Source organism: Spea bombifrons, chromosome 2 (genome assembly GCF_027358695.1).
Source record: "Spea bombifrons isolate aSpeBom1 chromosome 2, aSpeBom1.2.pri, whole genome shotgun sequence".
Taxonomy (NCBI): Eukaryota; Metazoa; Chordata; class Amphibia; order Anura; family Pelobatidae; genus Spea; species Spea bombifrons.
Window position 1 is genome coordinate 122191669 of NC_071088.1, and position 26568 is coordinate 122218236.

General features: G+C 37.2%; 1 protein-coding gene across 1 annotated transcript in view; it reads left to right on the forward strand.

Annotated features, from left to right (window-relative positions):
- The window catches only part of TRPC4 (transient receptor potential cation channel subfamily C member 4), a 78385-nt gene that overhangs the window by 16018 nt on the left and 35799 nt on the right, over nt 1–26568 (forward strand). Inside the window, exons 2-3 of the mRNA XM_053456339.1 lie at nt 10123–10525; nt 21442–21960. Coding sequence (XP_053312314.1) covers nt 10148–10525; nt 21442–21960 — 897 coding nt within the window. The 5' untranslated portion in view covers nt 10123–10147. The remainder of the gene's footprint in view (nt 1–10122; nt 10526–21441; nt 21961–26568) is intronic.

Here is a 26568-nt window from a genome sequence, read left to right on the forward strand (position 1 = left end):
ACATATGCAGTCTCATCAATCCAACACTATAAAAGGAAATAATATAAATATCCGTTTTTTCATAATAAAATCAAGAACAACTCAGAAGCGCTTGCCAAGAACATTATTATAAGTAATATCATAATCAACCACACGAGCACCAAGCAGTGGGAAGCACCAACACTAGTCTAAATGGTTACCCATCGTTTAGGGAGGCATTGGGCAGGGCCAGTTTGGCTTTACCTGGCCCAGATACCTGCGCCCATATCTATGGCACAAAGTCAGCACCATAAAGCAATGTGTAATGTGGTCAGTCCCAAGTGCTGCCATGCATAATATTACTATAGAGATGATGTGTTAAAGCAATAGAGGAATGTATAATGTGGTCAGCATATACATTAGACATAATTTATATGTGCATATCAATTCACACGGGAAGTCAGGCATGACGGATACATTGTTCATCTTGAGAACCCTAGGAACATTCCTGAATACGATGATAATACTGATCTCACCAGACATCACTGCACTTTCAATAATTAAAACTTCAGAGGCCTGAAAAAGTTCTATATAAAATCAATGATAAAGCTGGTTATAATGGCTCTATGTATTTAATTTACAAGAAATACGTCGAAATTTAGAGAGTAAATACATTAATAAAAGCAATTAGCTAATTAGACTGCGCCTTTAAACGTCCATTGGCTGTTCCAGATATTCTGAAAACAATAGGATAACGAGGCAGAGATGTAGGCGCTGATGTATACCGTTGTTCCAGTTTAATTATGCATTGTACTCATTTGGAAGAGACAGGCGGTAAACAGTGATATAAATAAAATACACAAATAGTTACAATAAAGGAAGTAGGAAAATGAGTTTCTGCGTGTGGCATTCAAACAGGCCATTTTAGGACACCAGGATCCTTGTAACTGGGAAACATTTCATTTGATATGTTTATCTTGTGACTTAAAATTGGCACTGCTTGCAATTTGAAATATTTGGCTCGCTGTAAAAAAACGTGGGCACATACAGGTAGCTGCATAATGCCAGCTAAACATAGTTGAAATTTGAAAAATAATTTCGTCCTATGTTATAAAACACAGACACGTTTAAAGCCTAAATATTTACTAAACAAACTTTAGAGAAATAAGAAAAGAATCTTTCTGTTTGCATAAGGCACATACCGTCGGGTGCTCGCTTTCTTCTTCTTCAAAAAAAAAGGATGCTAGGAAGAGATTTTACAAACAGTTTGATTCAGTTAACTATACTAGATATTTTAGTTGTGCATTCTGAGTATAAGCCTTGCATATTTTCGGCATTTTACTTGTCACCCTCTGTAAAAGGAATTTTAGCTGTCCATGTAGAGACTTATGTCTCTGATACAGACCAGCACATCTTTTTATTACCACATTTTGTTAAAATAAAAATTATTATATATATCATTTTTATTAGAATTATTATAATTTTTAGCCACATCATGGAGATACAAAATGCATGTAGCGAATTAACTCAGAATTCAGTTTTGCAAATAATTCATATAATAAAGCCATACAAACTGAGTTAAACAGGATGGGCATATCCACTGCCAAGAAATATGCTGATGTATCGATAAATTATGTTTATATCTTCTTGGCTCCAGGAAGGAAAGTTTTCATTGTGAGTGGGTTTTTTGGGTCTGTGTAATACATGTGGTTTGCTGTTTTCCACTTTAAGTTAATGCCTCCTCTTTGGGGGCTTATGATTTGTGAGCTCTATGTACGTTTGAGATTGTAAACAGGCCTGTACAGGACTGGTATATTAATGAATGATGATTCAGGGTGCTGTATGTATTGGACGATTTGTTGTTTCGCAAATATGTTACGCATTATTTTGCTCCTTTGGTAAGCACAGGGATGTTCTATGCATACTCTCGGGTAAAAGCAGGTCCCTGTTGCAATTTTCTGTTCTACTGGATGTATAAAAAGCCTTTAGTCATTAAATGTGTATCTGGGAGCATTTGCATAACTGAGAACTGACCCAAAGTCAGAGGAACAGTGTTTAGCCATGCCCACTTCCCACCCAATTATCGTTCTGTTCCCACTTTTGAGCTGATTTTTTGTAACAAGAACCCATGTTTTACCACCAAGCCTTTCTGTACAGACAGATTTTTGCCATCCAGTATGGTTGGATACAATGTAATTAATAGCCTGTTATCACAGTACATTTAACCACAACTTCAGCTTGTCTGTCCCCAAGGACTCTTCTTTGTTATTTTAGTCATATTGGATAATAGACCAAGCTTGGTTATAACTGGTCAAAAATGGGAATAGTATTAACCCCTTAAGGACAATGGGCGGTCCCTAAACCCATTGAAAACAATGCATTTTGAGCCCGTACATGTACGGGCTTTGTCATTAAGGGGTTAATGATCTGCCAGAATATGCCTGGATACTCTACACTAGAGTTTATTATTGGAGTTGGTGTTTGAGAGGCTCCACTGGATATCAAAAAAGAAATTCAAATTTTATTGCTGTCTGCCTGTGTCAAAGAAAAACAAAAACATTTAGCAAATGAAAACTCTTCTAACCCTACCCTTCCTAAGCATACCATATCAAATATTATGCTGCCGCCCTCTGCCATCACCAATACCACTGCAAGCTAAGTCTGCCTATATGCGGTGATTAAACAAATGTGTTGCAGCAGACACATTGTGTGAAAAAGGTGCTTGTAGATGACCTGGTAAGCAGGTTAAGAGTTTCAGAACAGCAGCTTGACAATAACCAGTGCCTGGCCACAAAGATTGTTACCCCCACCAGTAGTGCAGTAAAACAGTTGGTCACACAGCACATTGGAGAAACACTCTGAAAATGAGAAACACAGATACTGGCTGGTATCTTAAGACAGCCCACCTGTGCCTGCCTGTGCCATTTCTCCTCCTAAATAGCCCGCCTGTGCCATTTCTTCCTACAAACTGCCGTCTGTGCCAGTTTTGCCCACAAAGAGCCTGTGTGTACTATCTTTGGCCCCAAACGGCCTGCCTGTGCCATTTTTGCCAACAAACAGCCTGCTAGGGCCATTCTGTCCCCCAAAGAGCCTAACCTTGCCATATTTGCACCTCCACTTATATATCCATGTTAACAAAAACTGATAAAAATGTTTACCTTTTCAGAGCCAATCCAACAATTCACAAAACCTTGAAACTTTTTTTAGCCCAAGCACCCCCCCCTCAGGTTTATAGTGAGCCCTGGGACCACTTTCCTTTTTTACTCTTTATTTATTGTTATAATTATTTTTAATTATTATTGTATAACAGGGGTTATAAAGATTTAAATTAGGGGGGAAAGTGTGATCTATAATTGGGATAATAAAGTACATCTATTAAAAAAGGGATCCTCTATTAATCATGGGAGGGGGTCAAGGATTACCCTCTCCTCTACCGTCACACTATAGGCAATGGGGGTATTCAATAAACCTGACAGGGTATATTGCATAGGGGCAAGGATGGGTAAAATAATAGGAAAGTTGCGTGTATGACCCAAGCTATGCATCCTCCTAACCACTCCCATCATGTTCCCAGTGGGATAGGAAGGGGTAAAATTAAATATCTACCCTTTTATTTAATTATTTTTCTACTATTATTGCATAGCAGGGAGAAATGGGCTCAATCTTTCCTGTTGTTCTATTATTTAATAAGTTTAAGGTTGAATATATTAATGTCAGTACCTCATTGTACACGCCTACATTATGTAGTATTTTTATTTACGCAATATTATAGTGTATACAAAAGACTACATTAGTGTAGTCAATTTAAATTTAAATTAGGCACACTACAAATGACCTGTAAGTAGATACACTGCTCTTGTAACATTATTTCCAGTACCAAACCACCAGGGATGGTAGAAAAAAGGCAAAGCTTGTTGGAAGACCAGTCAGAAATCACATAATGGATGTTTTAATTCAGAATTCTGGAGCTTAGTGACAACTTTAACTTCTTTGTTTGGTATATAAGAAGCCTGTTTTTTTTATATTTGAATATCTAAAATGTGTCCAAATGTAATATCTCTCCAATATGTTTGTTTTTTTGCATAAAAAGCTTTTTTCTGCTTTAATTTATACAGTGCTTTATAAAATGTGATCACAGTTAGTGTTCTGAAGTCTGATTAAATGCTTCTGGACTCATCTAAATGTTCTCCGCAGACACCATCTGCTTGATTAAAAAAAAGCTGGTTTCTAATTTATTAAAGAAAGATTGAGAAAATAAAAAGCTATTACACAGATAATCTTGGATGCTGGCACGTTTACTTTGAATTTGTAGTTTCATACCATTAATAAAGGCAGACAAACCTGATTTTTTTCCTTCTGAAAAAAATGAAACGTCAGTAGTTTTTGGTTTGCTAAATAAATGCCAGAAAAATCTTTACTTTTTCCTGACATTTTTAGATGTTACTAAAGAGCTATGATTTTTTTTCAAGACATAGATATCACATGTCACTTGACCAGCACATGTGAAGTCACACATCTGCATACCATAGGGTACCACTTTACATGTGCTGGTTTACATGTGTAAAATGTATGTGTATTATAGAAAAATAGCCAATTTGGTCACCCTAACTTAACGTAGATATATCTTTTAGTTTCGCGATTCCTTATCATGCAACCGTTCTGTTTTCTGTGGCACTGGCCTGCTTTTCAGAGCTCCCCCACTCTCCCGTCTTTGCAGGCAGTAGGTATCTTGTGCCTTTTTATTTAATGTTATCTTACAAGCTATAAAGAAATTATTCAGTGTTACACTAGGTTCAACAGATTTACAAATATGTCTTTGTTGCTTGACTGCATATAGCCTCTTAGACGATCTCTTATAAAGTACTGCATTGTTCTAGATTTACTTACATAATACCAAATTAACCCCTTAATGACAAAACCCGTACATGTACGGGCTCAAAAAGCATTGTTTTCAATGGGTTTAGGGACCACCCATTGTCCTTAAGGGGTTAAATACCTGGAAAATCTTTCCTCTAGTCATTATACTACTCATGTTTTGTCAAATGAGGAGCAAAGCAGTTTTATGATCAAGGTGGTGATTAAGAAAATAATTAGTAAGATTCCGAAGTCTTTTGAAATGTTTGCACAGCATTAAGCAATTACGTGGTATACTTGCTTATGATGGTAAAACAATCTAAGCTCAACATATACTGGGAATGAAAATATAAATGCATTGTATTTGATGATATAATTTGACAGCTCTCACCTAGTCATGAAACACGTGCCAGCCCTCTTCATAGTTAGCCTGTGAACACCATTCGAGGGAGAGGACACAGGAAGCGACATAATTTTGCCCTTAGGTGAACTTCTGCCAAAATCACACCGCTTTGGGTGTTGTCCTGTCCCTGATGGTGGCACTGGTTATGTCTGTGGAGATGTGGTAGATATAGAAGAGAGAAGATAGAAAAGAGAAGATAAAACAAAGAAGATGAAAGATAGAAAACAAAGAACAAGAAAATGTGGAAGTGGAAGCAGAAGTGGTGGGCAGAGGAGGTAGGGAAACATCTAGGTGTGTGGGAGAGGGAGAATGGGAACAAGAGTGTGAGCGAGTAGGTGAGAATGCGAGAGTAAATGTAGACACCGGATCAAAAATGCCTCCACGATTTTCGTCTGAACCAAATGGACAAGAAACGTAATTTGTTGCCTGAAAATGAATGGACCAAAAAGTAACCAAAAAATTGAGGCGAATCGTTTTTGGCCCATTTGCACATGTCTAATATAACTTCTAATTACACATTGTATTGCACAGTATAATATATACACAGTAATTCTTGAGCCCCAAAGTGTGGAAAGTGTGGATAATGTACACAAGAGTGAGCTGCACATCATTAAGGGTGACTATTAGAAACCTGTAGTACCTGACCGTTTGATGCAAAAAATAAACAGTTACATAGTTCATAAGGTTGAAAAAAGTCCATCAAGTTCAACCCTTCTACCTAACCTTTCTATTCTTGATCCAAAAGAAGGCAAAAAAAACCCTAATTAAGCTACTTCGAATTCTGCCGTCAGGGGAAAAAATTCCTTCTTGACTCCAAGAGGCAATCGGATTTCTCCTTGGATCAAGAAGCTCTAAAATATTAATATTATTCTATTTATATCCCTGTATATCGTGCCTTTCTAAGAAAATATCGAGGCCCCTTTTGAAGGTATCTAATGTATTGGATAACACTACCTCCCTTGGAAGTGAATTCCATACCTTAATTGTCCTCACTGTGAAGAATCCCTTCCTTTGTCGTCTATGAAACCTGCGCTCTTCCAGTCTCAGAGGGCGACCTCTTGTTCTTTGTATATTTCTGTTAATGAACAGGTCACTGAAGAGCTCTTTATATTGGCCCTGCATATATTTGTATAATGTTATCATATCCCCTCTGAGTTGTTTTAGGTTTATGCGAAGAATCCATTGTGGATTCCATCTGTCCACTCCCAACTAACACACACAGACTTTAACACACAAACAGTAACAAACACACTTATGGAGCAAGGTGCCTCACGTATTTGATTCATGTCTAGGGCCAAGTGGAACTTAGCGGACCATGTCTAACTGCTTAAATGTCTTCTCCACCTGTTTCTGGGTGGCAGATGTAAGAAAAATGAAAACAAAATCTGTGTATGTAAATGCTGCATAATAGCTATTTTATTGTACAGCACATTGATAGTTTCTCTATTCTGTCATCTAAGTGGATTTACGTTCAGAAGAAATAAACCATTCTATAAATTTGGGCCTTTGATGGATTCCACCACCTACTGTTTGTTACAAGTTCCCGCTGTTATTGCACTCCTTGCATTATTTATACATTTATGCTGCTCATTTAATTAAAATATTTATGCTTATATGTCATGTTTTTTCATAGTAAAAATGAATTATAATATTTTTATTTCATAATAAAGTAATAATATAATATATATAATAAAGAAATAATAAAAACTAAAATACTTTGTAGTTTTCTTAGGAAGCAACAAATGTAGACACAGCTACATTTTATACCATTGTATTCAATAGGTTAGGCTTTAAATTACTTTTACTTTTAAATTTACTTTGTTATAAATTGGATTTCTGTATTTTTTAGGGATTCTGTTGACTATTCTCTATAGATGCAATCTCTCCAATCACTTTCTCCATTCTTCTTTCAATTAAGTACCAGTCAATATTTGTTTAACAATTTTCATTTTTATATTGTCAGTCTTTTATGTAGTGGTTGACATAAAATAGAAGATCGACCATATAAAAATGAAAATTGTTAAACAAATATTGACTGGTACTTATTTGAAGTTATGCACCAGCCGATATGAAAATAAATGGATTCACAAAAAAAGTCACATAACAATCGCTGTGTAGAGATGATATTTTAGTCTAATTGTTGTGAATCATGCAAGTCCTAGTCCAGATCTGTATTGTATTTTTTTGTATTGCAGGAGTTTGAGATAATAATATCATCAAGGCGCGTCTAAACACAACGCTTTTGTATCTGTCATCTGAAATAACACACAGATGTTCAATTACACAGTATGAGATTAATCATACGTTTTTTTGAATTATAGCTCTGTTAAAAATAGCTGTAATTTTTCCTATTTTGTTTCACTTGCTCAGTTTTTTGAGCTTGTGTTAAAATAGTATAGTATGTTCTTCACTATCCATTGGATATTCCTGTGTGTTATCTTACTTTATATTTTTCATTATTCAGAGAGTCTTGGATAAGTGGAATTAAAGCAGAAGTCTCAGAGGTTAGTACAGTAAGAGGATATCAAATTTTGGGGTATACAAATAAAAACTGTCTCAAAAATAAGGCCAATGGCTTAGTGAGGTTTGATGTCTTATATTTGACACCAGGTAGGAGCCAATTAGCCCATCTAGTCTGCCCACCACTTGAATTAGTGAACACAACGTGCCATTGGAACACATGATTGATGGTTTTAGGGAACGTTATATATAATCCATGCCTGGTTTGTTGTGCCTGGCTCCTGGGAATGAGGTAGTTATGCACACCTGTGGCTTTTCACTGCTGGGGTATGTGTGTGAATGCTGAAGGCAAAGCTTAAAAACAGTTTAAAAATGGTGTTTTGAAGAATCTTTGTGGTCTGTTATATGCAGCTAATGCAGCTGGAAAAACCATCCACGTTTCTGGTGATTACTTTGTGTTACCCCGAATGACTGTGCATAAAACTCTGTTAATAAAACCCTTAAAAGAATGTTAAGGTTTGAAATTGAAAAAGATTGTAACAATTGGGACTTTCTGTCACCTTACCTTATGTTTGCCGTAAGAAAAGTACCTCAACAGAATTTTTGTCTTTTGAGTTGTTGTGACATCCTCCGGTTCCTCTTGGGAACAAGAACCAGAGCGCATATGCATAAAGCCCAATAGGCACAGACGATCTGCTACAATAAAATGCGAGGGCCAGACTTTTTGACCCAGGAGAAATGACTTGTTTTGTTTTTTATTTTCAAAAGTTCCCAAAGATGTTCAATCGTCTGTTGATCAGGTCATGCAAATTATGATTGGATGGAAGTGAGAATACATTGAGTGGTCTCTAACCAATCAGGAGCCTCAATAAAGTTTAACAAAATAGAAACAAAAAAATAATAATTTAAAAAGTGGGAATGACCATTAATCCTCCAGTGACTGAAGTCACAGATACATGTAATCTGAGCAAACAATGATCAAAAAGCAATGACAATTAACTGTATGGCTCCTTTTGCCAGGGATTGGTGACCAACTGGGTGCACAAGTGTCCAAATGCTCCTAGTGAAATACTCTACAGTGGCCTTCTCTCCAAAAATGTATACTTTTGTGGGAGTATTTTGAGCTGGTGGTCTGCCATTCAGTCCCAAATGAGACGTAGGTTTCATGAAAAAGGGTATGTGTCATTTTGTGCCCTGTAACTTTCAAACCCCATGAAAACCAATGCATTTGGGGTATTTCTGTAATCTAGAGATGAAACATAAATACATCTTGGTGACGTTTACTGCAGTTAAATGTAATTTGTGCAAACACTCCTAAGAAAGATGGAAAGTTTAGTGAAAAAAAGCAATGAAAATTAGTGTTATGGCGCCCTTTGCCAGAGATTGGTGATCAACTGGTTGCATGATAAACGTCCCCATGCTCGTGGTGAAATAACCTTGGTTGTTTTCTCTCCTAAAATATATATTTTTGTTTGGTATTTTGAGCTGGTGGACTGCTAAATCGTCCCAAATGAGACATAGGCATCACAAAATAAAATCTAAAAATATCTAGTTTGGAAAAGGGAACTGGCATGTTCTATTTTGTGCTCCGTAACTTAAAAAAAAAACCATAAAAAAATGTATGTTGTTTTTTGTTTTTTTCAAATTCAGGACACTTACATTAATATACTGGTATTCTGGTCAATTAAACTGATCTGGAGACCATTTTCATAGTAGAATATCTGGAGACATTTAAAAAATATATATTTTAATATATTAGTTACACTGCATGTTGGACTGCATCTGAAAATCTGAAGGAATGCTCTATCTGTAATATTTGTGTGGTTGCGCAAAAGTTTTTTTAAAAAAATGAATCATGGTAAAAAAACAGTGTGAAATGTTGAAAATGTCTCAGGTTTTGGGCTCAAAACACACTCAGTAAGCAAGGGTTAATAATTAAAAGACAAATACACTGTACATGTATGGTAAGATGTTTTGGGAACAATATATATATAGTGTCTCAACAGTATTAAAAATGTATAAGAAAATGGTGTGTGAAGCGGACATTCATCTAAATAGCAATTTCACATACATATTTAACAAATAGATTAAAAAATGGATTTGTCTCAGTGTTAAGTAATCCTGAATAATAAGTATCAACTTACTACATTATATTACTACATTAATTAATCATTAATAAATGATCAAATAAAACAATTTGGTAAATAGTGTTCGTGTTTTGACTCTTAATGAGAATTTTCAGTGAAGGCATTAGATAGGCTTCAAGGAGTTTGTCTCACAATAATCATTAAGCTAGCTGAAATGGACCTTCGCTGACCTTTCTAGATATAATTGGAAAACCTGTAACTTATTGCATTTGTAGTATTAACTATCACTATAAATGCAGGATTTGATAAATGTATTTTGCATTTTATTATATATTTAACTCATTTGTTTCTTCATTGCAGAGACAAAAATACTATGGCATAAAACATGGCTCAGTTTTATTTTAAAAGAAGTGTATATTCTCCTTATCAAGATCGGATCCCTCTCCGTATTGTACGTGCAGAATCTGAACTCTCGCCGGCAGAGAAAGCATACTTGAGTGCAGTGGAAAAGGGCGATTACGCCAGTGTCAAGCAGGCTCTTGAAGAAGCTGAAATATATTTTAAAATCAATATTAATTGCATTGATCCATTGGGAAGAACTGCATTACTTATTGCCATTGAAAATGAGAACCTTGAGCTTATTGAACTACTGCTAAGTTTTAACGTCTACGTTGGTGATGCTTTACTGCATGCCATAAGGAAAGAGGTTGTCGGGGCAGTTGAACTGCTATTAAATCACAAGAAACCAAGTGGAGAAAAGCAGGTGAGGAGATGACTATTTATTATATTATTATATTATATTACTATTTAGTATATAATGCTTATGGGAGCATTTTTTGAGTAAAAAAAAATAAGATGAAATATGCATCATTATGAATACTTTACTTAATGTTATGTGCTTGAATTAGAATACTATTGTTTTTACTCTGATTGTTAAAATACTTCACTGCATGATAAAACATCTACTATATCTAAAATTCTCAGAATGGTCAGCCAGCTTCCAAGAAGACTGGTTCTATGCCTAGGATTATGAGCAGTGGCGTCTCCAGCTTTCATATTTAGCTGGAGGGCACATGGGGGGACAGGGACCAAAGTAGGGGGCAATTATTAAACGCTATATATATATATATATATATATATATATATATATATATATATATATATATATATATGCATGCGCTAGACATCAATTTTTAACTACATAATATGCACTTATCTCTTTGAAGGAAAGGCCTTGATTGAAATATGATTTCAAAATAACAGCTGAACTGGCAGTTATTTTTCATTCTTTAATATTAGACCCTACTGCCAATATATATATATATATATAAACATATGATAGCTAGTGGACCCTACCCAAGCATTTCCTTGGGCCCCGTTCCATGCTCCCTAGCATGTAATCACTCCCTCCGCTACGACACCAAGAAAAAACATTAATGTATGGAAACATAGCATAGCAGGTAAAGATTAACAGAATAACACAAAAAACAGCTTTGCAGGTATAGATCAATTGGAATTCACATAAAAACTCAGCATTAAAGGTATAGATAAAACCCCCTAAATTACAGGATTAGATCACAGGTTGCACACCCCAAAGCTGGCCCTGGTGTCCACACTGCCCACATAGAACCTAACCAGCACCCAAATTACACACACATAGGACGTGCCATCTTTGACCCAAAATGAGTCAACATTGTCCCCAAACAGCCGAGCATATGCCATCTTTGTCCCATAAACACACTACCTGTGCCATCTTTGTCCCATAAACACACTACCTGTGCCATCTTTTTCCCCAATGCTTAAACACCCTGCTTATACCATCTTTGCCTTTTTGACAAATCAATAATACACCTATGATTCACACAAACACTTAGTCACTCACTTTCATTCACACAATCATTTATTCTTTCACACAAATTATTTACACATATTCATTAATGCATTCTCACAAATGTATTACTTCTCTCACTCATTCACACAATGCATCCACACATTAATCCACATTAATCCTCATTTATTCACTCTCTCTCTCATAAATTCTCATTTATTTCAATATTCTTGCTAACCTCCTTTCTCACTATCTACCCCCTCTCCCTTCTCACAATATATCCCTTTTCCCTACCCCTACCAGCATGTGAAAAACCCTGGGGCGTCTAGTTTTCAAAAAATATATGGTTTGATGGGGTGAGTTTAATTGGCCGACTTCAAAGCTGTCTCAAATCAGACATGGGGCAGGATTACAACATTTAAAAAAAAAAGGTTTTGAAATAGCAAAATTCTACTAGTACATATTGCCCTGTAACTTGCAAAAAACATAAAAACATTGGGTATTTCTAAACTCAGGACAAATATTCAAATCTATTTAGCAGGCTTTTATATGAGGTTTTGTAGATGAGAAATAGATTTTTCAAATAAAAGTCATAATTTTTTGTTAATGTTTCACCATATTTTTTATAGTAAATTAGATGATATGATCAAGATAATGGTATCTATAGAAATCCCTTCATGTTGTGAAAAAAATATATATATAATATAATAATATATAAGTGGTGTAGGTATACTAAATTAGAGAGATGAAAATTTCAGCTAAACACCAGCACTGCAAAAATGTTAAAACAGTCTCGGTTACGAAGGGTACAAAAAGAAAAAAAACAGCCCAGTCCTTAAGTATTCAAATATGTAAGAACAAGGAGGTAATGTAATTATCATAACATGAAAATGAATAAAACAATTAAGGATTTAATTGGAAAAATCTACAAACTTGTATGTATGTATTTTTTGCACCTTGTTCCAGTTGTACTTTTGACAAATATTAGAAATTAAAAAAAAACAACCATTGTTCATTCATAATGAAATTATGAAACCTCAATACTTTTATCACCCCACAATTCTAGTAGTCTTGCTCTATGTCCTATTAGGCAGAGCAGGTTGTTATATTAGTTACTGCCGGACCGTTGGCGATATAAAAGACAAGAACTGAAATAAAATACAATAAAAGGATGCTTAATTACAAATGCCACACTAGACCAAAATATAACAAGATGGAAGCTGGAATGAGGCAGTTTAATACTACGCAATGCACAACATAGGAGTTAACTATTTTCAATGGCCTATATATTTTTTATTTAATATAAGCTCAGCTTTATAAAAGATTAGTCCAAAAAAAAAATACTAGAATATACAAAATAAGTATTTTGGAAAAATTACATAAAATATAAAAAATACTAATCCAATGGATAAATAATATAATTCATGTTCTTTTCATTATTTTTCATGCAGAAAACTGCAATCAGTAGCAGCATTTGCTATAATATTCCTGGAATATAGATAAAATGAAGGATACAATGTAAATTAATGTTGCATATTATATTGCTGATTCGTTGAGAAATGAAGCATTTAAGACAAATATTGACTTGCAATTTCCTCTATATCTGAGTCTTAGTCAGACCTTATAATATTAAGTATCTAACAATTAATCTTTATAGATTTCCTGTCATTGACGATAATGTACTGTTTGAATATACGGCAAACAATTATTCTTTTTACTGCAGCTTGTTATTTACAGGAACTAACAAATTTATATAATATAATTATGAAGGGAAAATGCAAGTGCTCATTACCAAGGCTAGAAGCAGATACACTAAATACGTATATGTATTTTTGTGTTTACTGTTACTGAGCAAAATAACAAAACTGAATTTCTATTCCTAATGGATATTCCTAAAGGAAAGACATCCGATCGAATATGGTTTCCATTATTGAACCCTTTTCCAAAGTGTTTCAATCAATGTTCTTATGCATCAAATTATGGCAGTTCCTTAGTAGATAAAAATAAGTAGCATTTTAAATGTGAGTCTGATTTATTCAATTGCAAACAGTAAGCAGGTGCTTGTAATAAAGGAGCAGTAATTCCCTATAAGAAGTACTTTACATACTAAAAATAGAGGTACTTTGTACCAAAAATAGAGGTTATATATTTATGCTTTCAATTGTCCCCCAAATAGCAGTTGTCTACTCCTGCCTTGGGAGAACACTTCTGTGCAGAGGTGGATAAACAAACGACCCCTTGTGGCAAGAGGCCTCACAAGCGGCTTACTTGTCGCAGTTCAATTTATGTACTTGTCTGCACAATAGACAAGAAGAATACAGTCTTGTGCTGGATGATGGAGGAAGCCGGATTGGGCCCACAAGGTGCACGAGGCCCTTCTCCTGCAGTAATTTGAAGAGGAACAAACTCTGTTATGGGCATCGCTGATGGCAGAGTAGGCTTCTTACTTCCTGTAATGTGACAGGACCAGCCAGTAAAAAGCTGTGACGGTTGCAGTCCATGAGTAGAAGCTGCATTGTTCTTTAATGAATGGGCAGGGGCTAGTATAACTGTGATAAGATGGTAATCTGCAGGAAGGAGCTGGGTTCTGGGTTTATTGTCTATTAATTTATGTGCGGATATCGTTGTATGAATGCTTGGCGTACCTCTGTATATGTGTGTACGCATGTATGTCCATATATCTTTGAGTTTCTATGTATATCAATGTAGCAACACATGGACAGAAGCAACTTCCATGACAAATGTAAACATTTATTTTCTTTATTGTCCGATCGGATTGGTGACTGGTTATGTGTGGACATTCAGTTAGCTGCAGTTTTATGGGAATAAAAACATGCTTTGCATTCCTTCAACTTTGTCTGTGGTTTCCTTCCTGACCCCTTGAAAATTATTCTGCAGAGGGCCCCTTGTTTTAGTGTGCCCCAGGGCCCCACCTGACATTTATTTATCTCTGCTTCTGTGCAAACCCGACACACATCCTTCCTTTAAAGCCTGGACTATCATAACAGATATGATGCTGGGAGGGCTATATCTGGGGGTTTGTCAAAATACCAGGGTTAGTTAGTTTGTTAGTAAGTGAGTTAGCTGCCTCTCTAATCTTTGGGGGGGGGTTAACATTATAGGGGAATAAACAAATATCACATTAAAATAACATACATCATAAAACAATATAAAAGCTATCTATAAAAATGATTCAGTTGGAAATGTTGTTTTATCACCATAGCAACCAATTGCGTGAACCAATCAGCAGGAACATTTCCTATCCATTTCCATTTACACTTTTCACCTGAGTAAAATATAACTCTTCTGTATCTTAGAGACACTTAGCTAATAAATACAATTGTACTATCCAGTCCCCATGGGTCTCAAACAGTATCCTTAGAAAGATAATTAGTGAATCTTGTTAATACGTGCTGTATGCAAAACATAAACAAAAGTGTCAGAACTGCTTTAGTGTAGTAGGTAAGATTAACATACAATTTTACATAGTTTCTGAACTGCTGACATACCTAATGCTTAGCTTTGCATTAATTAACTACTGTTTATAACATAATCTTGCTATGATGTGACAACACTAGAACGAACATTTACATAAGCAGTTTCATTAACATTCTTGTGCTAGAGAATGTGTGTCCAGAAGTAACATTTAACAGTAGGCTTTACTGATACAATGCAGTCAAGAAGTCAAACAAGGCCAGAAGAACCCAAATTAATGGCTGCCTGGATTTTGCCCATGCCAGTGCTAATCAGGCATCCAAAAGCTAACGGTGAACCCTATTCTCTGGGCTGCGACTTAAGTTTGAAAGCTTGATGGACCCATTCTTTAGCATGTAGTGAATTTTTTTGCAAATTAGTGGGGCCAAAGGTGCTGAGTGAGGAGTGTGTAACCAGAGTAGTAAGGTACAGTTACAAATAAACAAAAGCACCTTCACTTGAGAAATGTGATAAATGAAAATATATATATTTATGTATATATATACCCTACACGTTCTGCTGCTCCCGTACAACACTCCTCATAAGTGCTAAGAGAATCAGTATGTCAGAAAAAGGGGCGCATGAACATGTGGAAAAAAAATCACTATTATTTGTGTTTTGATTTTTTTCCACATGTTCATGCACCCCTTTTTCTGACATACTAGTAACGTACAGTTGAAAGGGATGAAAAATAAGAGAAAAAATACTTACTGTATGTATATTGTATATTATATACTGTAAAGAGATTTTAAATTATAGAAAGCAGGTTTAATGAAAGGAACCATGAGTCATAAAAGTAGCTGAAGAAATACTCAAATATCTTTGCCTTTTAAAGATACACATTATCAGTAGATTTCAATCACTATCTAAGAAAAATAACAGGATATTGGAATAAGGACAATTGTGGAATAATTTAGTAACTGAATGAAATCAGTCCTTTTTTAAAGCTTCATGGAAAAAGGTTAAACCATTGATTTATTACTCAAATGTAACAGAAATAGACTTTAATGCCATTTATTCTGGATTCATTTCATGCCTTCTGTCAGGACTCGGGTGATCAGGTCGGGTAGGAGCCCATGCGCTGGGGATACTTGGGGTTCAGTATGTAACCCACGGTGCATGATTATGCAAACAAAACACCACAAACAGAAATCCAGGTAATGCAGTGTATTTTATGTATATAACAGGACCAGCAAATAAGGGTAATAGTCTAAGCAAGTAACCGGACATATGGCAAAATAAAATACAGGTAATAAGTCTTTTGGCAGGGAGCCCGCTTGGAAGGGCGCGACAGAGAGAGCCCGCTTGGAAGGGCACAAAAGCAGGGAGTCCGCTTGGAAGGACACAAAAGCAGGGAGTCCGCTTGGAAGGACACAAAAGCAGGGAGTCCGCTTGGAAGGACACAAAAGCAGGGAGTCCGCTTGGAAGGACACAAAAGCAGGGAGTCCGCTTGGAAGGACACAAAAGCAGGGAGTCCGCTTGGAAGGACACAAAAGCAGGGAGTCCGCTTGGAAGGACACAAAAGCAGGGAGTCCGCTTGGAAGGACACAAAAGCAGGGAGTCCGCTTGGAAGGACACAAAAGCAGGGAGTCCGCTTGGAAGGACACAAAAGCAGGGAGTCCGCTTGGAAGGACACAAAAGCAGGGAGTCCACTTGAAAGGACACAATAGCAGGGAGTCCACTTGGAAGGACACAAAAGCAGGGAACCAGGGAACCAGGAACAGTACAGGTGCAGCGCCACAGCAGGAAGGTCCATAGACTTCAATACAAAGGCCCTCACTGAAGGGCAGGGCAGGTTCATAAAGGGAGGGTAATCCAGGTAACAAGGCCCAGCTGGATGTATTCACTAGGGCTCAACCCAGGTAACAAGGCACACCTGAGTTCTGAGTGCTCCAGAGGGCGGAGGGTGGCCACTAGTGGTAGCAGATGTAAATGGCACAGGTATGAAAAAGCCATGGTTCAGGCAGCAAAAAAGTGGTTCCTGACACCTTCTGAATAAATAAAACCAATAAACTATTGTAAAGTGCTCTTCACTTTTTATATACATTCACTTTGTTAAGAAATGTGAAACCTTCAATCAGAGAAAAAACAAACAATACAACTGCAGACTACAGCGTTAGTGTCATTTGTTGTAAGAAATTGGTATTTTAAGAATACGGAATCTTCATCAAGAATAAAAGATGGAAAAGGTAAAGATGCCTTGTCCATCCTTATGTTTTTTTGGTGAGAGAGCTCCAGACCCAGCAGATTTTGTTGCCAGCAGTATAGTCACTAATACTAGTATTCCTTAATACTAGCACAAAAAAAGATACATTTGACTTATTCCATTAAGGATGTCAAAACAATTCTGTCATTCGTGAACAGACATATGTTACCCTTTGAGACCTTTTGTATTAAAAGCAATAAAAATATTAAAAAATATCCCAGTACTGGTCCCTGGGGTAAGAGACGGGCTGGATGCTCCAAAATGTGAACCGTGTGAAAGCAGCTGTAAAAGAAAGGCTCTGGATGAGGTAAGATTGGGTAAAAGAGAGTGGAGGCATGAGATGTTCACCATTAGGAGGACAAGTATAAATCTATCGATGTGCTCTAAAACCATAAATATTTCAATAATTTGTATAGAAAAAGACAAAAAAAAGATGATGTTTTAAATTGTGTTACCCAATGAAATATCCAGTACTTTTTATAAATGCATTACTCAGGGTATCTCAGGGATGAGGGATTGGGACAAGTCAAATCTACTTTATTTACTGACCAGTTGTTAATCTTAAATATATTTTAGCTGTGATATTAATGCTATTTATTCAACAAATAATTTTAATCTGAATTCCTGTTTGGCAAAGATCAAGTTATATTTGCTGTGTCAATTACCGAATCATGATATCAACCAATTCAAAAGTTCAGAGTGGCATATAAGGAGGTATAAGGCATTTCAGGAGGCAGAGTGGCATATAGAGGGTTAAAAGGGATTTCTGGAGGCAGAGTGGCATAAAGGGGGTTAAAACGCTTATCTGGAGGCAGAGTGGCATTAAGGGGGTTAAAAGGCTTATCATAGAGCACTCTGCCTACAGAAATGCCTTATGCCCCCCACTTAACACCCCCCCAAACTTACCGGTGCTTCTGACTCCTCAAAGTTTCCATCGAGCATACACCCTCAGACTGTCAAAGAGAATTCCCCACAGTGGTGCGGGGAACTCTCCTCTCTGACAGTCGGGGAAGGTCTGTGCAATAGACGCAGACAACCCCCCTGCTAACCGCACCTCCTTCCGGCTGCAGCGGAAGTTGCCTACGCGGATCGCGTAGACGTCTACCCGCTGCCCGGACAACACACTGGGGAGTCAGAAGCACCGGTAAGTTTGGGGGGGGTTACCAGACAGGAGGATTCAGGTCCCCAGCAGCGCTGTGGGGGATCTGGATCTTAGTCTCATAGTCAGACCTATTTGAGGTCTGATTATAAGACGACCCCGATTATAAGACGAGGGGTATTTTTCAGAGCATTTGCTCTGAAAAAAACCTTGTCTTATAATCAAGCAAATACAGTTTTTTTCTTGAGAATCAAAGCAGTCTTTGAGTTACATGCTGTTAAACTAACTTTGTACCTTTTTGGTACCATTTGTTTTGCCCCAACTTTACTATTCTCATGTTCTAAACGTATATGGGATTTCGTTTTATTAGTTTAAGCCATTTTCCTTCAAATATATATAACAAAACTAAAAGAGAAATAGTGTGACGTGTAAAACAGCACGTGTCTTTACAGTGGAAAAGGTTCTACTTGAACTCAGACAAATCTTTGGGACCAGATGGAATACGCCCAAAAATTAATGGAAACCATGCTAATTATAGGATTGTTAAATAAATGGTTTGCATGCTCAGAAACAGCATGAGTTTACTACAGGAAGATCCCGTCAATCTGACTTAATTCATTCTTTTGACTTGGTAACTAAGATAATAGACCAGGGAGGAGATGTTGATATAGCCTATCTAGATTTCAGTAAGGAATTTCACACTGTCCTCCGTAGAAAACATAACAAAATTGCAGTCTTTGGGTTTGGGAAAAAAATTGTTCAATGGATAATGCAAATTTTGAGTGATAGGACGCAGAAGGTTGTAGTTAATGGAGTATGTTCAGAGGAAGGACTTGCTACTGGTGGGGTACCTCATGGGGTACCTCATGGGAGAGACATAAAGCTATCCTCACTATAGGACCTGACCAAGGACTGATAGGGGTTTAAGATCCTCACATCAGGACAAGTGGGTAGACTAGATGGCCTGAATGGTTCTTATCTGCCGCCACATTCTGTGTTTCTATTACTAAGATAATTTTGTACGGAGTCACAAAACAAGTTCCATGCTTCATCTTCAAGATGTTTTCTATTTTACTATTTTCAATTAGTTTTGTATTGATTTCCTTATGTTCTAGTAAAAATAGATTGCATTACACATATACAAGTATGATCACAGTATTTAGTACTATATATATCAATCAATGTATAACACTACAAAATGACAGGTTGAAAAAAGCATTAGATTAATGACTGTGTCAGTTTCTAGTAAGAATATAACATCCAGCCTTGTTCACTTTTTAGTAGGCTACAGTTTATTTCTGTTTGCATAGATCCAGGCCCTTGGCTAACTTTCGCTAGTTTGAAAAACATGATATATGACTTATATGGGTGCACTAAATATTAGGTAGAATAGAAATATTAAGGGAAATTGTGATGTGTGGTAAAAATGGAAAAAGCTGTGGCCAGTGGGATGTGAAAAACCCTTATGACAGAGGATTAATCCTGACTCATATGACTTATTGTCTCACTGTGTTGTATCTCCATCATATGTTTGCTGGGTTTGCACCCATAGGTAGAAAGCACCTTGGTGTTACTCATATTCAGCATGTACGAGAGCATGGCAAATAAGTCATATAATAAATGTAATAAACATTAACTGAACAAACACAGCTGCAAAATAGTTGGTTTCACACAGCATTAAACTGGATATTTTGTTTAAGTACGCTTATATAACTCCAAAGCATGATGGAAATTAATAGATTGTTTATTGTGGTTCAAGCATCTTCAAAATGTGACAGGCGCTGGTTTATATGAATAACCTGTTGTTATTTCATGAGTAAATAATTACTAAAGTGTCAACACTTCATGTGCATTCATCTGATGTTTAGTCGTGGATTTTGAAGCTCTTGCATGGGTGTAAAACCATATATGCTATTTAGTTCTAACTGTTAGCTTTACATAGCATAGCTACTTTAAAAAAAAAATAATAATAATGGTGTATTTGCAAAAAAACACTTACATTTATATACGTTTATCCCGACCTTTAGTTTCATACAAGGAGCTATTTTCATGACCACTTAGGCCTAAATCTTCAAGCAGCCGGCACACTGCCATTCCCTTTCCCTGAAATGACAACATAAAACCAGTAAACCAGTAAATGTTAATTCATGTAAACTATGTAAACTATCTTTGTTTTAATAAAAGCTATGATTGAGAAAAATATTTTGTTTTTATTTCCTTTTATTTTCCAACCTGCCCCCCCCCACTTATGCACATCTGCCCCAGAAATGCTGCCCCAGAAATGCCTTATACCCCCTAAATGCCACTGTGCCCCATGATATGCCTTTTAACCCTCTAAATGCCACTGTGCCCTGTGATATGTCTTTTAATCCTCTATATGCCACTGTGCCCCATGATATGCCTTTTAACCCTCTATATGCCACTGTGCCCCATGATATGCCTTTTGACCCCCTATATGCCACTCTGGCATTTGGGGAGTTAAAGGCATATTATGGGGCAGAGTGGCATATAGGGAGGTATAAGGCATTTCAGGAGGCAGAGGATTAACGCGATGTGGGCGTCTACGCGATTCGCATAGACAACTTACGCTGCAGCCGGAAGGAGGTGCGGTTAGCAGCGGGTGTTGTCTGCGTCCATCGCGCAGACCTACCCCGACTGTCAGAGACCGGTGCATGGAACTCTGGTCTCTGACAGCCGGGGAAGGTCTGCACGATGGATGCAGACAACCCCTGCTGCTAACCGCACCTCCTTCCGGCTGCAGCGGAAGTTTTAGACGTCTACACGCTGCCCCGGCTACATGACCGGGGAGTCAGAAGCACCGGTAAGTTTTTTTGGGGGGGGGTTAAATGGGGGGCATAAGACAGGAGCATCCAGGTCCCCTGCAGCGCTGCGGGGGATCTGGATCTTAGTCTCATAGTCAGACCTATTTGAGGTCTGATTATAAGACGACCCCGTCTTATAATCGAGCAAATACGGTAATTATAATACTTGTAAATTATATATATTTCTTGGTAGAATTAGTTTGATGATGGTGGATTGTTACATTAATAATGAATATCTTTTTTCTTTCAGGTCCCACCGATACTTCTAGATAAACAATTCTCCGAATTTACTCCAGATATCACACCAATAATTTTGGCTGCTCATACGAACAATTATGAAATTATAAAACATCTTGTGCAAAAGGGTGTCTCAATACCAAGGCCACATGAGGTTCGTTGTAATTGTGTTGAATGTGTCTCAGGATCTGATGTGGACAGTCTACGGCACTCTCGGTCAAGACTTAATATCTACAGGGCATTGGCAAGCCCATCATTAATTGCGCTGTCAAGTGAAGATCCATTTCTGACAGCCTTCCAACTGAGCTGGGAACTACAAGAGTTAAGCAAAGTGGAAAATGAGTTTAAATCAGAATACGAAGAACTGTCAAAGCAATGCAAGCAATTTGCTAAAGACCTTTTAGATCAGACAAGGAGTTCAAGAGAATTAGAAATTATTCTTAACTATAGGGATGATGGAGGACTGTTGGATGAACAGAATGGCAATGATCTCGCCCGATTAAAACTAGCAATTAAGTACCATCAAAAAGAGGTAATTGTTTTTTTTTTACAACTTGTGTTGGTTTTGTAAAAGTAATGATTACACAAATAGCTAAATTGCTGAAATGGAGTACATTTCCCTCTTTGTGTTTTACCACTTTGTTCTTTTAAAATATCCTTTTTGACATCCATTCTTTTCACTACCATCAAATATAAACTATTACTATTTATTTGTCCATCACGCTTGACCCATTTCCATGCACGCAGCACCATTATCCATTGTTTACGCTTCTTCAAAAGATATTTATAATTTTAGAAGTTCAGTGAATAAATACTATCCTCTTTTAAATAAATGATTAAGATAATGAACTAAATAATGTTAAAAATATATGCAAGTGGGGAATAATATATCTCTACAATTAATCATGCTTGGATTTTGTTGCCATGGGCTACCTGTTCAGATGGATAATGCTAATCCTAAACTGAAAAAGATATTTTTATATTTTTCTTGCTACATCGATAATTGAGGAATAAGCTTTTAAACAACCCCACAGATATTGTCTGTCTGTAATAAATATTGTATTAATTATTTGAAAAATATGAATCCAGAGTCTACTGATCCTTTACCAAGCTGCTGATCATAATGTATATAAAATAACGTTAAAGCCGAACATATTGGATTGTACAGGGTCTGAAAAAAATCACTTGCTAGGGGTCTATAGCATTCATAATAAACAATGCGGCAAAATCCATTACATGCTCTGAACCTAAGATTTAAGCGTAATGAACGTGGTGAACAATTTCCAAGAAGTGAAAAAGAAAAGCAACATATTTGTGTGTTTCAGCACGAAAAGGCTAATGCAGGTCATTAAGGAACAAAGGGGATTGCAGGATGGACAATATTTTAGAGAGCTGATTCTGGAAGCCAACCTTTTTTCTGTTTCTGAGAGACCCTAATAACACACTCAGTAAACAGTAACATTTTGGATGCCATACATCCTTTCCATTTTTCTTTGAATCATATTTTTTGTACCCTGTAATAGATTGATCCCCTAAAAAAAACATCCTTTAAATATCAGCATTCATTTTCAGGTCATTTAACCCTTTAATCACCAATGACGTGCGAGACACATCACAGAAAAACGTCAATTAACGACGAATGACATGCCTGGCATCTATGATCACTTTCTTCATTTAAACGGTGTTGTCTCGATGTCGAGGCATTCAGCAACACTGAGCACAGCAGCAGAGGCTCTGTGTGGCCCCTCCCCCAGGCGTCAAGTATACTATATATAGTATGGCGGCAGACGTCTGATTTAAAAGAGGTCAATGGTGTCGCTGAAATCCCTCTATTGCGAGTCCCCAGGACACACCGTGACTGTTCTGGGAATTGAATAACCAGAATGAGGAATCTGCACACTCCAAGAGAACCTAGGTGCTTAACAGGCCCAGGAAGGGCCGGTTCCCCAGTAAAATCCAATAGCTAAATAAAGGCTCTAGGCACTCAAGAGTTCCAACGTCAGACAGATTTATTGAGACAAAGAACAACGTTTGGACCTCACAATGAGGTCTTTTTCAACGTTGTTCTTTGTCTCAATAAATTGCATGTCGTGCGGTGATATGAGTTTGAAAGCATGTCTTTATGCTTTCTGGAGTATGAAACAGTAATGACATACAGGGCAAAGGGTTTAGGTTATGGAAGACTGGATAAGAATCCTCATTATCATTAGAAAGCACTATAATAGTGACAGCCCTCTTTGGATAATTTGCTACAATAAATTGTTGAGTCCTGACCAAAGCAGATTGTATCAACCATACAGCAGTTTAAATGTTCCTGGCTGTTTAATAGCAGTACATAGCTTATAATGTCCAAGTATACTAGCATGAATTAAATAATACTCCCGTATACTGCCAGCCCTTTGCAGGTTTTAAGTCTGGGGATAAACTAACTCAATGCTATGTGTATTTTATATCAAACAATATGCTGCAAATTGCTGGGGTAAGATTATTCTGATGCAGGATCCTGGGTCAGTAGACTGATTTATACACACTGATCCTCCATAACATTATGACTACCTACTTAATATTGTGTAGGTCCTGCTTTTGCCACCAGAACAGCCCTGACCATTAATATAATGGCTGGTGTTTTAACTACTCCTAGTACTCCAGTAAAGTTTCAAGCGCCACTAAAATGGTGAATGGTCTGCGCTTTGTATTAGCCAACAGACCATTACGATGATAAACTGCAACAAGGAAACTTAAAAAAAAGTCTTAATCCCTGTTTGAAGTAAAGTCATAATAGATTCTATTGGGCTTGCATGTCTTAAACTGTGTACAAAGCTTTGTTTCCTTCTCTTGAAAGCTGTTCAGTGGCACTGTGTAGTTCATTTGCTTTTAAATTAGAACATGTAGTCCCTTGCCTTTTATTCACTTTCTAGCATTACCTTTACATTGTGCAATATGTTGCAAAGGAGCCTTTTCCTCCATTCGATTATCAGTTCACTGCCAGTTAAAATTGCAGTGCTGTAGTAAGCACGTGGCGTACATTCTTTGCTTCCATTTGAATATTTTCTTTCCTTGTTTAACCCCTTCATGACAACTGATGTGCTAGAAATATCAATCAAAATCATCCCGTTGACAACAATTAATGTGCCTTTTCCCAAACGTTGTTGCTGTTATGCCTCAGTGTCGAGGCATTCAGGGACACCGAAATGTTGAGGCATTCAGGCATACCTCTCCACAAACCATCAACGTGCACCATATTAAATATGGTGCCGTCTGCATGTTTAAAATAAGTTAGGAGGCGATCAACTGTGTTGAAAACCTACCCTATGATGCACTGTGACCGATTCCGAGACTTTGCCTCTCGCAAGATGGCGGCGCCCATTAAAAAATAAACAACTTCTCAAGGGGGTCTCTTTAAGTCGATCAAGATGTGATTATTAAAATAAATAAAACATTTAACAAAAAAATAAGAAAAAAGTAGTTTAAAATAAATAAAAATGTGGTAACATGTAAAAATAATTCCGCACTGATGTGACCATCAGGGGAAACATCCAGTTCCAACAAAATATAAAAAAAAAGTTTTATTTTTATGAGCAAGTACTAAAATTAGCGCTATATCTTCACAAAAATCCATGCATGGAAAAAGAGTACTGGTATTTTACACAAGGTGTCTAGTTTTAAAAAATATATGATTTGATGGGGTAAATCGAATTGACCGGGTAGGGCAAGGGCACAGACTGACAGATGTCGAAATTCAGAGCCCTTGATATCAAACATTTTAATAATATGGGATATAATTGTTGTTGCTGTGGCTACTTGCAGGACTCCCCAGGGCTGGGTTCCTGGGGAGTACATATTGAACCCCAACTGTGCATGGAGGATGTGCCAGTAGCTATTAGTATTATGCCTACATCAGGAAAGTCATTTTTTTACACATTTGCCAGATTCAAGAGTCCACACTTGTAAGGGTGCAAAGGGGGTTTGTGGTCCCACGAGGTCTGGCTCCGAGTGACATTAGCCAGAAGGCTACATACAGGATTCCCCATAGGCTGGCCAGGGGAGTTTGTATCTGTTTTGCTATGTGTAGGGATCATGCCAGTAAGCACCTTCTCAACAGTTACGCCTGTGTCAGTATACCCGGGGTATACCTGTCCACCCTATTAAACTAGGATGTTCTTATATGGTTGGTACACATAATCTGGTTTGCTCCGTGACATGAATGGATGTGGCTAGGGTTTTTACAGTTGGGAGTATTCCTTGTTGTTATAATTTTGCCAGTGGAGTGGATTTCTCTGGCAGTTGTGTTGGGAGTTAGCCCTCTGAAGTAGGGCTAACTCTGGTCACAAAGTATGGAGCTTGTTATGGTTTTGCTTTTGGGTCGTGTATGATTAACCAGGGGATTACGCCCAAGGGGAGGAATTGTGAGAAACCACTGGATGTGCTCTCACTCCCTGTTCCATTCTATATGGCCAGATGGTTATACCACAGGAAGTTAAATCCTGTGGGAGCTATGGAATGCCTGTTTTTTCCTACCCATTACAGCTGGTGTTTTGCTCGTCATTTTTTTGTTTCACTGGTACTATCTTTTTTTCATTTTATTGCTGTTCATTTATTCATATGATGTGTTGGTACTTGGTTATAGGTCGTCAGCCAAAACTATACTTAATCATGTAAGTATGTCACTATATAACTAGTGTACTAATATGAATGCATCTGATACATCTACAAACTTATTGTAGCTAGAATTGATGGGGTACAGGTGGACAATGGTGTTCTTGACAAATAATTCTCTATACATTTAATTTTATTAATGGCCCCAGTGTGTACTGGTTTTAATGTAGACCTTTGCTGCACAAAGTTAACCAGTAAGTCCATTGAGGTACTGGGGTAGTATTTATTGAGTGTGCTGGTGACGGAGCCCTCCATTACTGGGGCCCAGAAGTATATCATCCCATCATTTGTTGAGGAGATTATCTCTGGCAGAGCGCCAGGATATGCAACCAGGGAGTGACTGCCACTGTTTTAGTTTAATGTCAGACCCCACCTCCCACCCCATTGTGCACTACTATGTTGTATAAGTTAGTGCCCCCCCAGGGTGTACTAATATGTTGTATATGTCAGCCCCCCTCCCCCAGTTCCACTACAAAAATTAATA